This window comes from Hyperolius riggenbachi, chromosome 9 (assembly GCF_040937935.1).
Source record: "Hyperolius riggenbachi isolate aHypRig1 chromosome 9, aHypRig1.pri, whole genome shotgun sequence".
NCBI lineage: Eukaryota > Metazoa > Chordata > Amphibia > Anura > Hyperoliidae > Hyperolius > Hyperolius riggenbachi.
In genome coordinates this window covers 279,815,338-279,833,380 of record NC_090654.1, presented here as the reverse complement: position 1 = coordinate 279,833,380, position 18,043 = coordinate 279,815,338, and the positions used below count along the sequence as shown (strand labels likewise).

At 45.4% G+C, this 18,043-nt stretch overlaps 1 protein-coding gene across 6 annotated transcripts in view; it reads left to right on the top strand.

Annotated features, from left to right (window-relative positions):
* UNC79 (unc-79 homolog, NALCN channel complex subunit) overlaps positions 1-18,043 on the top strand; it is a 282,366-nt gene that overhangs the window by 108,012 nt on the left and 156,311 nt on the right. For all 6 annotated transcript variants that reach the window (XR_011024177.1, XM_068254657.1, XM_068254659.1 and 3 more), the window contains 3 exons: positions 470-610; positions 718-939; positions 3,378-3,605. Coding sequence is in view for 5 of the 6 variants with exons in the window: in XM_068254657.1 (XP_068110758.1) it covers positions 470-610; positions 718-939; positions 3,378-3,605 (591 nt within the window). In the remaining variant the exon portion in view is untranslated. The remainder of the gene's footprint in view (positions 1-469; positions 611-717; positions 940-3,377; positions 3,606-18,043) is intronic.

Below are 18,043 nucleotides of genomic sequence, written 5' to 3'. Positions count from 1 at the left end.
AAAAAACAGGCAAATGTTTGTGATTTAATGGGGGCAGCCATCTTTTTCATGGGGGCAGCCATCTTTTTGGTTGAAAGGAGGTGACAGGGAGCATGAGACACAGTTCCAACTGTCCTGTGTCCTAATCACCCCTCCCAGCTGCGCGCTAGGCTTCAAATCTCAAATTCAAAACTTAAAAAAAAAAATTGCACCAAAACAACTGAAAGAGAACAACAACATCAGAAATCCCATCATGCTTTGCACAGCATCAGGGGAAAAATGCCCGGGCAGTTTTCTTCTGTGCAGCTAAAAATGAGGCTTGGGTAATAAAAGTCCTGATGCTGTGAAACTGTTGAAACACCAAGCCTTTTCAGTGCTGCTGAGTAGATTTGTAGTCTGGAAGTTCACTTTAATGCTGGTTGTAAACTGGATGTTGGTTAATTCCATCAGAAGGAACGTCTTTTACCTCCTTTGTGCTCTCGTTTGGCAGGTTCTGTCGGAATTAGACATCGTGGTTCCACTCCAGCTGTTGATCAGCATGTTTTCTGACGGGGTGAACTCGGTGAAGGAACTGGCCAATCAGAGGAAGGTCCGCATCACGGAGATGTCAGGAAACATGGCTGGAAACAGGGTGAGCAGGACTGTAAGCTTCGTACACACGTCAGATGGAAGTCATTCAATGATTGACCCATTATCCAATGATAATAATACGTGTGTTGTGCTGTTTGCCTTTCACAGGGAAGCATTGCGTCCGACCCAGGGCGGCGAGTTCTGCACAGCATGCTGAGCCCCTTCCCCAGTCCCTTCCACAGCCCCTTCCGGAGTCCCATGCGCAGCCCCTTCAGGAGCCCCTTCAAGAACTACAGCCAGCCTACCGGGAGGACCATCGACTTCGACTGCGACGATGAGGAGATGAACCTGAACTGCTTCATCCTCATGTTTGACCTCATCTTAAAACAGGTACAGCCACGGGTAAAAGGGGAGGTGGAGTTAGTTTTAAAAAGGGGAGATGGAGCTAGTTTTAAAAAGGGGAGGTGGAGCTTGTGATCTCACAGTCTTGCTTTAAGGGGAACCTGTACCGAATAAAATGATTTAAATGAATATTACATACTAACCTCACCGTCAGTTCCTCTCAAAAGCTCACCATTTTCTTCTAACCATGATTCCTTCCAGTTCTGACAAGATTTGGTCATAACTGAAATACATCAGTTGCTGTCAGTTATAACTAAAAGGACAGTCAATAGAATAGGTAATCAAAACCAGGTTCTATGATCTGTATAAAACCGTAATGCTGTATACATAAAAGTTGGGCATACACTCCCTGTGTATGCAATAGGTGGCGTCATGTGTTGCTGCCTCGCTATACCCACACCGTACACAAAAAAGTACTGACAGTGCCGCTATGTTATAGGGTACATTCTGTCCCTAAGTCTGCGGACAGTAACTGACAAAGCGGGATGGATAGAAGAAGGTGTCTCAGCCACTGACAAGGAGAGCGGGCGGATAGTTGTTTTCATTCGCAGAGCTGGGAAACCGCCAGCTGTTGCTGCTTGATCCAGCCGGTGTCCTACGCTCTGACTGACTGTTACAGGAGGATCCATCTGAAAATGGCGCCTGCGAATAATGGCGCATGGTGTTGCCGGTAATCCGTTTGTCGCTTATTGTTGTTTAACGTTAAATACTTATCGTTATTTAGCGTTAAAGCCTTATCGTTATTTAGCGTTAACACACAGAACACTCTCTGTGCCTATCCCTAACCCCTAAACCCCCCCTGGTGGTGCCTAACCCTAACCACCCCCCTGGTGGTGCCTAACCCTAACCACCCCCCTGGTGGTGCCTAACCCTAACCACCCCCCTGGAGGTGCCTAATCCTAACCACGCCCCTGGAGATGCCTAACCCTAACCACCCCCCTGGAGGTGCCTAATCCTAACCACCCCCCTGGAGGCGCCTAACCCTAAGACCCCCCTGGTGGTGCCTAACCCTAACCACCCCCCTGGAGGTGCCTAATCCTAACCACGCCCCTGGAGGTGCCTAACCCTAACCACCCCCCTGGAGGTGCCTAACCCTAAGACCCCCCTGGTGGTGCCTAACCCTAAACACCCCCCTGGAGGTGTCTAACCCTAACCACGCCCCTGGAGGTGCCTAACCCTAACCACCCCCCTGGAGGTGACTAACCCTAACCACCCCCTTGGAGGTGCCTTAACCTAAGCACCCCCTGCTGGTGCCTAACCCTAAGACCTCCCTGGTGGTGCCTAACCCTAAATCTCCCCTGGTGGTGCCTAACCCTAACCTTGACAGTGTTACATTAAATCCATTCACCGTTTTGCAGTTAAATAACTTCTGCAGTTTGGCTTATGTAGGGCGCTATCGATAAATAACGTTACTGTGCACAATAACGTCTGCTGATTGGCATATGAACGGCGCTATTGATAAATAACGTTACTATGTGCCGTTTTTCTACATTTTTTTCCTTGTGCGCCATTATTATGCAGTACTAACGATAAATAGCGATAAGCGTATCTTTTTAATGCGGCGCCATTTTCATGCATAGGCGCTGTGCGCCATTATTCACTGATCCGGTTACAGGAAGTGTCTCCTTTGCTCCTTCCCTGCGCTCCAAGGAGCTGTCGGCTTCCTGAGTGCGGGGAGAGGAAGGGGACAAACCAAATGGTGTAGACTGCGCCAAGTATTGGAAACACTGCGCGGACAATTGCACTTACTAGAAGAATGTCTTTTTTATTAGCATGTAGTAAGTAGCTTTAAAGGGATACTGTAGGGGGGGTCGTGGGAAAATGAGTTGAACTTACCCGGGGCTTCTAACGGTCCCCCGCAGACATCCTGTGCCTGCGCAGCCACTCACCGATGCTCCGGCCCCGCCTCCGGTTTACTTCTGGAATTTCAGACTTTAAAGTCAGAAAACCACTGCGCCTGCGTTGCCGTGTCCTCGATCCCGCTGATGTCACCAAGAGCGCACAGCGCAGGCCCAGTATGGTCTGTGTCTGCGCAGTACACTCCTGGTGACATCAACGGGAGCGAGGACACGGCAACGCAGGCGCAGTGGTTTTCTGACTTTAAAGTCTGAAATTCCAGAAGTGAACCAGAGGCGGGGCCGGAGCATCAGTGAGTGGCTGCGCCAACACAGGATGTCTGCGGGGGACCGTTAGAAGCCCCGGGTAAGTTCAACTCATTTTCCCCCGACCCCCCGAACGAGGCTTGGGCTGCATCAGAAGGGAAGCTGCGGTGTAGGTGAGCTAACCTTTACGTATGCAGCCCTTACCCCCGGCAAACTGCAGGACCATTTCTCATTTCGCAAAATCACTGTCGCTGATACCCCCTACAGGTTACGTTGACGTTGTATTAATAGAGGAAAAGATACAATTGTTTGTTTTTGTTTCAGATGGAGCTGCAAGATGATGGAATCACGCTGGGCCTGGAGAACAGTCTCTCTAAGGACGTCATCTCCATCATAAACAACGTCTTTCAGGCCCCTTGGGGAGGGTCTCACACCTGCCAGAAGGACGAGAAGGCTGTGGAGTGCAGCCTGTGCCAGTCCAGCATCCTCTGCTACCAGATGGCCTGCGAGCTGCTGGAGAGACTGGCGCCCAAGGAAGAGATCCGGCTGGTGGTATGTAACCCCTTCTCTGCATCACTGCCTTAGTGCTGGTTCCTTAACCCATTCAGGTTCCGTCGTTTTCACGTGAGAAATGTTCACCTCCCATTCATTAGCCTATAACTTTATCACTACTTATCACAATGCACTGATCTATATCTTGTTTTTTCCGCCACCAATTAGGCTTTCTTTGGGGGGTACATTTTGCTGAGAGCCACTTTACTGTAAATGCATTTTAACAGGAAGAATAAGAAAAAACGGAAAAAATTCATTATTTCTCAGTTTTCAGCCATTATAGTTTTAAAATAATACATGCCTCCATAATTAAAACTCACGTATTGTATTTGCCCATACGTCCCGGTTATAACACTGTTAAAATTATGTCCCTATCACAATGTATGGCGACAATATTTTATTTGGAAATAAAGGTGCATTTTTTCCGTTTTGCATCTATCACTATTTACAAGTTTAAAATAAAAAAAATATAGAAATATTTCATCTTTACATTGATATTTAAAAAGTTTAGACCCTTAGGTAAATATTTACATGTTTTTTTTTTTTTATTGTAATGCTTTTTTTTTTTTATTGTAAACATTTTATTTGGGTAGTTTTGGGAGGGTGGGAGGTAAACAATAGATTTATAATGTAAATGTGTGTTAATTTTAAATTATTTTTTTTTACAGGTGTAGTATTACTTTTTGGCCACAAGATGGCGGCCATGAGTTTGTTTACATGACGTCACTCTAGGCGTAACACACGCTTAGAGTGGCGCATTGGGCAGGGAACGGCCAGAAAAGGCGCAGCTTCTGAGAGAAGCTGTCGCTTTTTCAGCGGGGGAGAGGAATCAATGATCGGGCACCGTAGCCCGATACATTGATTCCCTGGCTACCGAATCCGCGGCCGGGAGTGCCCGTGCACGCGCGCGATCGGCCGCGGGAGCGCGCGGTAACGCGCATGGTTCCTGGACGTAGAAACTACGTCCAGGAACCAAAATAGGTTAAAGATATTGTTTAGGTTGACCAGATTCCTCACACGGGGGTCCTGGTACATGGGTTGTGAAGGCAAAACCTGTTTAGCGTACTGTGTGGAGCTTGGTCTCCTGTATAGTGACCACAAAGCATGCTAACCAGGTTTATTCTGTGTTATTGACCTGAGGAAGCTGGCAAGGACCGGTGAAACGCATTGTCAACAGTTTAACCTTTTATCACCCTTGGCTGACAAGGGCGAAAAAAAGATAATTTGCATATTCAGTAGTGGCTCATTGTGGGTACCACAAATGTTCACTTATAGCTGAATTATTGCAAGTTTCCTTCTGTTTTAAGGAGGAAAATTACACCTTTTATCAATAAAACTCATTTTCCATTTATTTGGTGCGAATCATCAGAAGAGCAAAAGATACGGTACTTCTATTTTATTTTAATATATATGGCGATTTAGAATATAGACCACAAAAACAATACTCACTGGCAGGGCCGGTGCTACCATAGAGGCAAAGGAGGCAGCTGCCCCAGGGCCCCAGAGCTTGTAGGGGCCCCCAGTGGCTACAAGAGGGAAAAAAATTTCAAATCGGCCTTATAGTTTTTGAGAAAATCGATTTTAAAGTTTCAAAGGGAAAAAAATACACATTTAAAAACCTGCCGACTTTAATGGTTAATAGCAAATCCACCTTAAATGCTAGAAACCCTAAATTTGCAGGATATGTTAAGGAGATCATTAGGAATAAGAGGAAAAAACAATTTTTCAAAAAGACCTTATAGTTTTTGAGAAAATAGATTTTAAAATTTTGAAGGAAAAAAGTATACTTTTAAATGCGGTAAATGTCACTTTTAGTAGCAAACCTAACGGTAGTGTAATTTCACATGCATCAAACGAAAGCGCAATATATTTCCTGACGGGGTTTCCAGGGGGTCCATACGCAGCCGCAGTGCTTTGGCCAGGGATCGCTATACAGCCGCAATATGGCTGTATGAAGATCCCTGGCATTTTTTCCTATTTTCCCAATTTTTTCTTTATGTTTAGAGTGTGGGAATTTTTTTTTTTTAAATTATGTGGGGTCCCCCCTCCTGAAACTTTTTAACCCATTGTCCCCCATGCAGCCTGGGATAGCCAGAATGTGGAGCTCCGACCGATTGGGGCTTCACACCCTGACTATACCAGCTGCAAAAAAGGTCCCCTAATGCCGATTTTTGTTCCGGGGTATATGTTGGGGGGCCCCCTACGTTTATTTTGCCCTGGGGCCCCATTGTTGCTTAAACCGGCCCTGCTCACTGGGCACCTCCCACAACCCCTGTGGTTCCTTACGCTAGGTACACACCATACAATTTTCAGTTAGATTTACCTGCTAGATAGATTTTTTCCAACATGATTTTTTCCATCTGGCAGGGAAATCTAACAGAAAATCTAACAGAAAATTGTATGGTGTGTACCTAGCAGGAAAGGTACCCATACAATACTTGATGTATAAGCAGATGAATCATGAGACAGATCCCTCTATGATCGACTCTGATCAGAGACAGATCTGTTGCCAGCCCGTACACTGCACACCCATTGCCGACAGATTTCAGCATGAAATCTATCAGAAATCTGCCTAGCCCCATTACCTCCGCCTGCCGTGTGTATGTGTCTCACCATGGCCAGTGTTACTGGCTCACCTCTCCGCTGACGAGACTCCTAGCCTCCTCCGATGTCTGCTGTCACCGCAGCTGCATGTACCACTGGCGCATGTGTGATGTCACTACATGTGCCAAGTCACATGGTGCCGTGGAAGACGGACACTGGAGGAGGCCAGGAGTTTCTCCGGCAAAGAGGCGGCCCTTGCATGCGTAATTCGGGGTTATGACGATTGCTGGACTCTGAATCATACTTCTCTCTCTGAGTTGCTACGACGCCAAGGGGAATAGCATTTATCACCGCTGGGAATTTCAGCGGCTGCCGGGTGAGCCGCCATTCAGCTCACCGTGCTCCCAGCGCACTGGCAACGTACTAACACATACGCAATTAAAGTCCACGGCTGTCTGAGTTGCGGGCTACTCAGGGGCGGAATGGGGCACTAAGGGTGGATTTGGAGTTTTATGTAGTCTGTAAAGTACTGCAGAAGATGTAAGTGTTACATAAATATACAATAATATGGTAGGCCATTAGACTATGGTAAGGATTAAATTGTGAGCGCCTCAGATGAGTCAGTGACATAACAATGCAAGGCTGGCATGTCATTATTATTATTATTTAGTATTTATATATGTCATGTCATGTGACCCAAAGCAGGTCACACAACGGCGTATCTAATAAACAGCCGTTGGGAGATTTGGGAGCAGGGCAAAGCCGATATACGGCTTACCCTGCTCCTTCATAAGTCCCGGAGGCGCTAATTACTATTCCCCTTCCAGGCCGCTATGGATAAATGGGGAAAGATGTAATCTGGCCTCCACTGTTTCTATAGTAATTACTATTAGCCGTAACTCCTATTACAGCCTGTGGTGGCGCCTGCTGCGCCCAAATTTCCTGCGCTGTGTTTACAGCACACACACATAACATGCCAGGGCTCGCACATGGACACAGGGAAGCCACTGGAAGCTGCAGAAGTGTAACAGACGGCACCCAGAGGATCGGTAAGTTGCTTCTGCTGCACAAAACCTCTGCACATAAAAGTGCAGTCCTCATTGTCAACCTCAGGCATGCCGGTTAGTTGAGACTTCTGAATAGTGTTGGGCAAACACCTAGATGTTCGGGTTCGCGAACGTTCGCCGAACATCGCCGCGATGTTCGGGTGTTCGCGCCGAATTTCGAACATAATGGAAGTCAATGGGGACCCGAACTTTCGTGCTTTGTAAAGCTTCCTTACATGCTACATACCCCAAATTTACAGGGTATGTGCACATTGGGAGTGGGTACAAGAGGAAAAATGAGACATTTCGTGAAATTCAGACGTTGCTAACGGCCATGGCTGAGATTTATGTACGTCAGCATCACTACCATTGAAATAGCCCAAATAAACAGGTTTTTGTGACCCTAGGCTATGACCTCTTCGGCCTAGGGGCCCGAAACTCACCAGTCATGTTCCCCCTAAGGGTCCCTACAATGCTAGAAAATTTGCCACTGCTGAGCAATTGCCCTTTGAAAAGATGTGAGATTTTGGAAAGTGAAATAGGGAGGCAATGAAAGCCTATGGGGGATTTTACCAATTTTGGACCCCTGTAACTCTGGTTTGCAGAGATGTAGGGACCCCATCTTTGAAATCCAAGTCTAACAATATGTCTTCTACCTACATGAGACATTTCGTGAAATTCAGACGTTGCTAACGGCCATGGCTGAGATTTATGTACGTCAGCATCACTACCATTGAAATAGCCCAAATAAACAGGTTTTTGTGACCCTAGGCTATGACCTCTTCGGCCTAGGGGCCCATAACTCACCAGTCATGTTCCCCCTAAGGGTCCCTACAATGCTAGAAAATTTGCCACTGCTGAGCAATTGCCCTTTGAAAAGATGTGAGATTTTGGAAAGTGAAATAGGGAGGCAATGAAAGCCTATGGGGGATTTTACCAATTTTGGACCCCTGTAACTCTGGTTTGCAGAGATGTAGGGACCCCATCTTTGAAATCCAAGTCTAACAATATGTCTTCTACCTACATGAGACATTTCGTGAAATTCAGACGTTGCTAACGGCCATGGCTGAGATTTATGTACGTCAGCATCACTACCATTGAAATAGCCCAAATAAACAGGTTTTTGTGACCCTAGGCTATGACCTCTTCGGCCTAGGGGCCCGAAACTCACCAGTCATGTTCCCCCTAAGGGTCCCTACAATGCTAGAAAATTTGCCAAAGCTGAGCAATTGCCCTTTGAAAAGATGTGAGATTTTGGAAAGTGAAATAGGGAGGCAATGAAAGCCTATGGGGGATTTTACCAATTTTGGACCCCTGTAACTCTGGTTTGCAGAGATGTAGGGACCCCATCTTTGAAATCCAAGTCTAACAATATGTCTTCTACCTGCATGAGACATTTCGTGAAATTCAGACGTTGCTAACGGCCATGGCTGAGATTTATGTACGTCAGCATCACTACCATTGAAATAGCCCAAATAAACAGGTTTTTGTGACCCTAGGCTATGACCTCTTCGGCCTAGGGGCCCGAAACTCACCAGTCATGTTCCCCCTAAGGGTCCCTACAATGCTAGAAAATTTGCCACTGCTGAGCAATTGCCCTTTGAAAAGATGTGAGATTTTGGAAAGTGAAATAGGGAGGCAATGAAAGCCTATGGGGGATTTTACCAATTTTGGACCCCTGTAACTCTGGTTTGCAGAGATGTAGGGACCCCATCTTTGGAATCCAAGTCCAACAATATGTCTTCTACCTGCATGAGACATTTCGTGAAATTCAGACGTTGCTAACGGCCATGGCTGAGATTTATGTACGTCAGCATCACTACCATTGAAATTTCCCAAATAAACAGGTTTTTGTGACCCTAGGCTATGACCTCTTCGGCCTAGGACTGCATTGAACGCGACCCACGCATTGTGCGCATTCTGGACAACACCAATTACTGGGTTTATACCCTTCTGGATCTACGGTACAAACACAATGTTCCAAAACTGCTTGAAGAAAGAGTCAAGACAGGTCAAAATGGAAGAATACCAGCAGGCCCTTGTGGAGACTTTAGAGAGGAGATTGACATCCTCCCCCTCCTCTAGCCAGTTGTACGCCGACAGACTGACTTCCGCAAACCCAGGACGACCAGGAGGGCAGCAAACAACACAAGCCGCAGCTAGTGCCCAAAAGGGAATGGTATCGGCAGTGTCCTTGGAGTGGGAAAATTTTCTGACACCCATGCAGCAGCACACAGAACAGCAAGGGTGCAGATCCACCTCCAACACCGATCGCCTGGAGAAGATGGTCAAGGACTACATGTCAGATGGCATAGCTGTGTTGAACAATCCATCTGCACCCTTCAACTATTGGGTATCGAAGCTAGACACCTGGCACAAACTGGTAATGTACGCAATAGAGGTGCTGGCTTGCCCGGCAGCCAGCGTTATGTCGGAACGCTGTTTCAGTGCTGCCGGAGGCATCGTCACAGATCGGCGTATCCGCCTCTCCACAGAAAATGCAGACCGTCTGACTCAAATTAAAATGAATCAATCCTAGATTGGAAACGACTACGCAACACTCCCGGACCCCAACCAAGTAACATGAACAATGAACATCTGTGATAGGTTAGCGTTTCCGGTCCCTGTTTATTGAACCTCTCATCTGTATTACATTTATGACTGCATGGCGACAAAATGCAAATTGCTATCCGCACGCTTCTTGTCCTCATGCAAGGCCTGGGTTGTTGTGTCTCAAAGCGTGGCCTTCTCCTGCTGCGCCGCCCTCCTCCTGTTCCATCACGTGTGCTGCTGCTGGGTTAGCGTTACCGGTCCCTTTTCCTGGAACTTCTCATCTGTATTACATTTATGACTGCATGCCGACAAAATGCAAATTGCTATCCGCACGCTTTTTGTCCTCATGCAAGACCTGGGTTGTTGTGTCTCAAAGCGTGGCCTTCTCCTCCTGCGCCGCCCTCCTCCTGTTCCATCACGTGTGCTGCTGCTGGGTTAGGGTTACCGGTCCCTTTTCCTGGAACCTCTTATATGTATTACATTTATGACTGCATGCTGACAAAAAGCATGTTACCTGTGCAAAGAAAACAGACATTTCCCGCATTTAAAAGACAGTTTTCCCTTTGAAACTTTAAAATCGATTTTCTCAAAAACTATAAGCTCTTTTTGCTAAAACATTTTTTCCTCTTGTACCCACTCCCAAGGTGCACATACCCTGTAAATTTGGGGTATGTAGCATGTATGGAGGCTTTACAAAGCACGAAAGTTCGGGTCCCCATTGACTTCCATTATGTTCGGAGTTCGGCTCGAACACCCGAACATCGCTGCCATGTTCGGCCCGAACCCGAACATCTAGATGTTCGCCCAACACTACACGTGACCCGTTCGGCCAATCACAGCGCTAGCCGAACGTTCGGGTAACGTTCGGCCATGCGCTCTTAGTTCGGCCATATGGCCGAACAGTTTGGCCGAACACCATCAGGTGTTCGGCCGAACTCGAACATCACCCGAACAGGGTGATGTTCTGCAGAACCCGAACAGTGGCGAACACTGTTCGCCCAACACTACTTCTGAATGCCTGAGTTCCGGGTAAAGGGGATTTAGCTGTACTATTTTTTTTTTCTCAAACAATATTTTATAAGTGTATATTGTGTCGCCACTACAAGGACCGCGGCACATCAATTCCTGGCAGGTTTTATTACCTTCAAATTAATTAGCTTGCTCAGGCAGTTTCAAGAACAATGTAATATGGTATAAGAGACAACAGTGGCAAGCTGGCACTGCCACGTTGGATTTATTATTACAATCAACAAAGTGCAAATTGTTTTGTTTCAACTGTATAAAAGTGCAATTTTGTGCAAGAGAGGCATGTTACCGTAATACCACAGAAAGTGCCCTGCTGCACCTACCATCACTCTCTCTGCTGATCCCCTATCATGGTAACATGCCTCTTATGCACAAAATTGCACTTAATACGAGTTATACAACTGAAATGGAAACTTGCACTTTGTTGATTATAATATTCCAACGTAATAGTCCCAGCTTAAAGTGTAGCTGTCGGGCATAAAATCAAAAATCTATTCTTTATTTTTATCTGGTGCACAAGTAATAAGCATGCTAATCAGGCAATCCAAAAGTTAAATGATCATTCCCCAGTTTACCTGATTCTTATTTGGTACGTTGCCGCACAAAGGAAGTTGCAGGGCATGCTGGGTTGGCCTTTTTTGCTTCTGTACATTATTTAAGTCTGAGGGGAAATAAAGAAGAAAAAAAAAGACAACCCAGCATGCCTTGCAACTTCCTTTGTGCGGCAATGTACCAAATAAGAGTCAGGTAAACTGGGGAATGATCATTTATAAACAAGAAAAGTAATATTGATTTTAACTTTTGGATTGCCTGGTTAGCATCCTTATTACTTGTTTACCAGATACAAATAAAGAATTGATTTTTGATTGTATGCCCGACAGTTTCACTTTAAGTTGGCCCTGGCTTCTCTCTTATACCACATTTCTTTTTCAGCCTGCTTTCTGCACCTCAATTTTAATCACCCCAATGACCCCATTGCCAACCTCCTGCTGGCTGCTTGCCAGTTTCTAACTTGACCAGCATGCAGAAACAGTCACTCTGCTATAGCAGGCAGTCACACTTTCTGTGTGTTTCCTTCTAAACTATATGAAAGGAACACAATTATGCAATAAGTAAAAGTTTATCTTGGATCCACTTTAATGCTGCCCGATACCCGAGCAATATCGATCTGCTGTACACATAACAATCGTTGGCTGAAATGGTCGTTATCGGCTGTTCCGGAGGACGTTTATCGCATTTGTGTACCTAACTTCAGCGTGTTAGAGGCAGAGGAGCAACAGGACAGCCAGGCAAATGGTATTGTTTAAAAGGAAATAAATATGGCAGCCTCCGTATACCTCTCACTCTCACAGGTTCTTTTAAAGAGAATCTGTATTGTTAAAATCGCACAAAAGTAAACATACCAGTGCGTTAGGGGACATCTCCTATTACCCTCTGTCACAATTTTGCCGCTCCTCGCCACATTAAAAGTGGTTAAAAACAGTTTTAAAAAGTTTGTTTATAAACAAACAAAATGGCAACCAAAACAGGAAGTAGATTGATGTACAGTATGTCCACACATAGAAAATACATCCATACACAAGCAGGCTGTATACAGCCTTCCTTTTGAATCTCAAGAGGTCATTTGTGTGTTTCTTTCCCCCTGCAGCTATCTTCCACTGAAGTGTCAGGCTGTTTCTTCCTGCAGAGTGCAGACAGCTGTGCCTGTATGTAATTCCTCTGTATGTGAAAGCCCAGCCAGCTCAGAGGACGATTTATCCAGCTTGTAAAAGATAGGAGAGCAGAGAGAAGCTGCCCTAATCTAAATAACACACAGGCAGTGTGCAGAGAGGGGCCTGGATGGGGGAGATGCATCACAGAACCACAACACTAAAGAACTTGGCAGCCTTCCAGACACAGGCCGACAAGTCTGACAGGAGAGAGATAAGTTGATTTATTACAGAGATGGTGATAGTAGAAAGTGCTGCAGTAAGCCAGAACACATTAGAATAGCTTTTGGAACTTGTAGGATGATAAAAAACAGGATGCAGTTTTTGTTACGGAGTCTCTTTAAAGGAACTTGGATGTATTTTTTTATTTGCAGAGCTCCTGAGTTTGGGTACAGTTCAAATGAAAAGAATTAAAAAGAAAAGAGCTGAGTGTTTAGCGATGAGCCGGAGAGATAATTTAATAACAGCGGGCGCTGCTCTGCGACGTCTCGCAGACTTCAGGCTGATCCAGATCGTCTTCCGCGCCCGTCATTTTTCCGCGATGTAAACACCTCTCTCTCTTCCCTGTAATCCTTCCTTCGCTGCCCTGTCATGTTGAGAAATGAACGCGTACGCTTTGTCCGAGGGATATTCCAACATACACAACATCTCAGCGGGATTATTGATGTGCGCATTTTACTCGAGCCCGTGCTGAGCCGCCGCGCCCGCAGCGATCGGCGTGATGGATGGCCCGAATTTTCGGTTTACCGACTTGATCTGGCGTTTCTGTTTCAGCAACTTTCGGTGACAAATGAGGAGATATTAGCGAGGAGGGGGAGGGGGGATTGATGGAGGTGTCAGCGGAGGATCTGCAGAGGGAAGGGAAGGCGTTCGCGCATCGCTCATCGTAACGACCATCTGTGCAGCGCCGTCACAGCGCAGCCCATCATCCATCATAGACAGGTCCTCTATTAGCATCAGCAGCCAGACAGGAGATGCTGCAAAACAAGTCTGTAAACAACCGTGCCGTTCACTCATTCATTACTCTATGGCCACCTCACAACTGTGTTTATCACAAAAGTCATTAAAGGGACTCCGAGCACCTCTCATGGGCATGCCTTTAAGCCAGACGACTTCCAACAAAGTCGGGCTATGATCCCTCTGGAGGAGCCTCTTGCAATGGCCATGCGTGTCACTTCCTCTTCCTGCTTCATTCAGTGAAGCACTTCTCTAACAGAGAAGACAGGGGTGACCCGGAAGTTATAACATAGCCAAGAGGGCAGACGCAATTTTTAAATTGAAATCGAACAACAACTATTTGTAGAATGGCGATTCAGGCATCAAATGAAAGAGGAGAGCACAAGCTACAGAAAGGTATGCATCTTTAAGTACTTTGCAGTACTGGGCGGAGTCTCTTTAAAGAGGAACTCCAGTGAAAATAATGTAATAAAAAAGTGCTTCATTTTTACAATAATTATGTATAAATGATTTAGTCAGTGTTTGCCCATTGTAAAATCTTTTAAATCCCTGATTTACATTCTGACATTTAGTACATGGTGACATTTTTACTGCTGGCAGGTGATGTAGCTGCTGCATGCTTTTTTGGCAGTTGGAAACAGCTGTACACAGCTATTTCCCACAATGCAGCGAGGTTCACAGACAGGAAGAGTAGGTACTTTTCTTGTGGGACCTATAGCAGAATGCAGTAAAGAGGCCCTGTAGTGACATATAGCAGAATGCAGTAAAGAGGCCCTGTAGTGACATATAGCAGAATGCAGTAAAGAGGCCCTGTAGTGACATATAGCAGAATGCAGTAAAGAGGCCCTGTAGTGACATATAGCAGAATGCAGTAAAGAGGCCCTGTAGTGACATATAGCAGAATGCAGTAAAGAGGCCCTGTAGTGACACATAGCAGAATGCAGTAAAGAGGCCCTGTAGTGACACATAGCAGAATGCAGTAAAGAGGCCCTGTAGTGACATATAGCAGAATGCAGTAAAGAGGCCCTGTAGTGACATATAGCAGAATGCAGTAAAGAGGCCCTGTAGTGACATATAGCAGAATGCAGTAAAGAGGCCCTGTAGTGACACATAGCAGAATGCAGTAAAGAGGCCCTGTAGTGACACATAGCAGAATGCAGTAAAGAGGCCCTGTAGTGACATATAGCAGAATGCAGTAAAGAGGCCCTGTAGTGACACATAGCAGAATGCAGTAAAGAGGCCCTGTAGTGACATATAGCAGAATGCAGTAAAGAGGCCCTGTAGTGACATATAGCAGAATGCAGTAAATAGGCCCTGTAGTGACATATAGCAGAATGCAGTAAAGAGGCCCTGTAGTGACACATAGCAGAATGCAGTAAAGAGGTCCTGTAGTGACACATAGCAGAATGCAGTAAAGAGGCCTTGAATTGACATATAGTAGAATGCAGTAAAGAGGCCCTGTAGTGACATATAGCAGAATGCAGTAAAGAGGCCCTGTAGTGACATATAGTAGAATGCAGTAAAGAGGCCCCGTAATGACATATAGTAGAATGCAGTAAAGAGGCCCTGTAGTGACATATAGTAGAATGCAGTAAAGAGGCCTTGAATTGACATATAGTAGAATGCAGTAAAGAGGCCCTGTAGTGACACATAGCAGAATGCAGTAAAAAGGCCTTGAATTGACATATAGTAGAATGCAGTAAAGAGGCCCTGTAGTGACATATAGCAGAATGCAGTAAAGAGGCCCTGTAGTGACATATAGTAGAATGCAGTAAAGAGGCCCTGTAGTGACATATAGTAGAATGCAGTAAAGAGGCCCTGTAGTGACATATAGTAGAATGCAGTAAAGAGGCCCTGTAGTGACATATAGCAGAATGCAGTAAAGAGGTCCTGTAGTGACCTATAGTAGAATGCAGTAAAGAGGCCCTGTAGTGACATATAGTAGAATGCAGTAAAGAGGCCTTGTAGTGACATATAGTAGAATGCAGTAAAGAGGCCCTGTAGTGACATATAGTAGAATGCAGTAAAGAGGCCCTGTAGTGACATATAGTAGAATGCAGTAAAGAGGCCCTGTAGTGACATATAGTAGAATGCAGTAAAGAGGTCCTGTAGTGACCTATAGTAGAATGCAGTAAAGAAGCCCTGTAGTGACATATAGTAGAATGCAGTAAAGAGGCCCTGTAGTGACATATAGTAGAATGCAGTAAAGAGGCCCTGTAGTGACATATAGCAGAATGCAGCATAGAGGCCCTGTAGTGACATATAGCAGAATGCAATAAAGAGGCCCTGTAGGGAGATATAGCAGAATGCAGTAAAGAGGCCCTGTAGTGACATATAGCAGAATGCAGTAAAGAGGCCCTGTAGCGACATATAGCAGAATGCAGTAAAGAGGCCCTGTAGCGACATATAGCAGAATGCAGTAAAGAGGCCCTGTAGTGACATATAGTAGAATGCAGCAAAGAAAGCCATGTTGTGACATATAGCAGAATGCAATAAAGAGGCCCTGTAGTGACATATAGCAGAATACAGTAAAGAGGCCCTGTAGTGACATATAGCAGAATGTAGTAAAGAGGCCCTATAGCGACATATAGCAGAATGCAGTAAAGAGGCCCTGTAGTGACATATAGTAGAATGCAGTAAAGAGGCCCTGTAGTGACATATAGTAGAATGCAGTAAAGAGGCCCTGTAGTGACATATAGTAGAATGCAGTAAAGAGGCCCTGTAGTGACATATAGTAGAATGCAGTAAATTATTCAGAATACCCACTTTTACTGTAATGTATCTAGTTTCAGCATGACAAATGCTTCCTGTAGCTGTATATTGCTGGGCATTGGTATGTAGCCCCGCCCTCCCAGTGGTGTTTAGCCTATGCTGTTTAGCTATGTGGAATTCTTTTCCAAGAGCATCCTGGGAAGCCAGGAGATCGGAGATCACCTGACAGGACTAAAGATGTTACCGCCTGTGATAAAGTTCAGGATATAAATTGGGGCAAGGAAAAATTTTACAATGGGCAAACAATGACTAAATTATTTCTAAATGAATATTGTAAAAAATAAGCAATTTTATTAATTACATTATTTTCACTACAGTTCCTCCTTAAAGAGGAGGTGTAACGAAAAATCTTAAAAGTTAAAACACATACAAATAAGTAGTACATTTCTTCCAGAATTAAAGGAGCCATAAATTACTTCTCTCCTATTTTGCTGTCACTTACAGTAAGTAGTACAAATTTGACATTACCAACAGTACAGAGGCGCCAGTAGGATAAAAGTCACTAAAACGTTTAAAACGTAAGGGCTGCGATGGTGGACCAGCCAACCCAAAACAGACACATGTACTGTCGATTACAGTATTAAACAATTTATTTACATACTCCCAAGAACAGTTGCAACGCGTTTCACAGGCAAAGTCCCGCTTCTTCAGGCAATAAACAACAGAAGTGATACACAGCACGGGGTCAGAGGTGCCAAACGATCTCTTGACCCCGTGCTGTGTATCACTCCTGTTGTTTATTGCCTGAAGAAGGGGGACTTTGCCTGCGAAACGCGTTGCAACTGTTCTTGGGAGTATATAAATAAATTGTTTAATACTGTAATCAACAGTACATGTGTCTGTTTTTAGTTGGCTGGTCCCCCATCGCAGCCCTTACGTTTTAAACGTTTTAGTGACTTTTATCCTACTGGCGCCTCTGTACCATTCTGCGTATCTAGAAGTCCACCCTTGGTGGAAGGGTGTTTTACCCTTAGGGCCCGTTCACACTGCACGCGTTTCCAGACGCGTTTTGGAAACGCGTGCAGGTGGCCAAAACGCACGACATCAGACATTGCATAGAGTGCAATGTCTGATGTTCACACTGCATGCGTTCCGGACCTGTGCAGTCCGGGAACGCATGCTGCACGCAGATTTTGCAAAAACGCGTGGCTGTCCCATTCACTTTTCAGTGATGGGATCAGCCACGCAACGCACACAAACGCGGATGGCGTGCGTTCGTACGCGTTGCGGTCCGCACGCGTTCCGCACGCATGGCCATCCGCATTTCTGATCTGAACGGGCCCTTACTTTCCTCCTATCCACAGAGAGCGATGTCTTAATCTTGAGTGGGGACAGGCTTGTTCTCCCCACCTGCCTTCACAGTGGTTGCCTTGGAGGTAACCCTGGTTTGTAAGTACAATACTTACGCTTCATATTACTTCCCCCGCTTATCTAATACATACTACACTATATTGGGCTCTCAGTCTTCTACCCATTTTATGACATTACCATTACCAACAGGTTTTGGGCTAGTCCATCTCTCCATGGGGGATTCTCAGCATGGCCTTTATTCTTTATAAAGACATTCCCTAAAAAAGATTTGTACAATGATGCTGACCAGCCTCCCTGCTCGCTGCACACTATTCTGGCAGTTGGACGGAGCAACTGCCATTCACTAAATGCAAAAAATAAAATAAAGAAAACCCTGAGAACCCCCTATGAGAAGATGGGCTATTCCAAAATCTGTTGATAATGTCAGATTTCTACTACTTAAGGTGGCCACTAACAGTCCAATTTCTAGCGAAAAATTATTCGAGTGATTAGAAATTTTGATCGGAAGAAAAATCGTTCA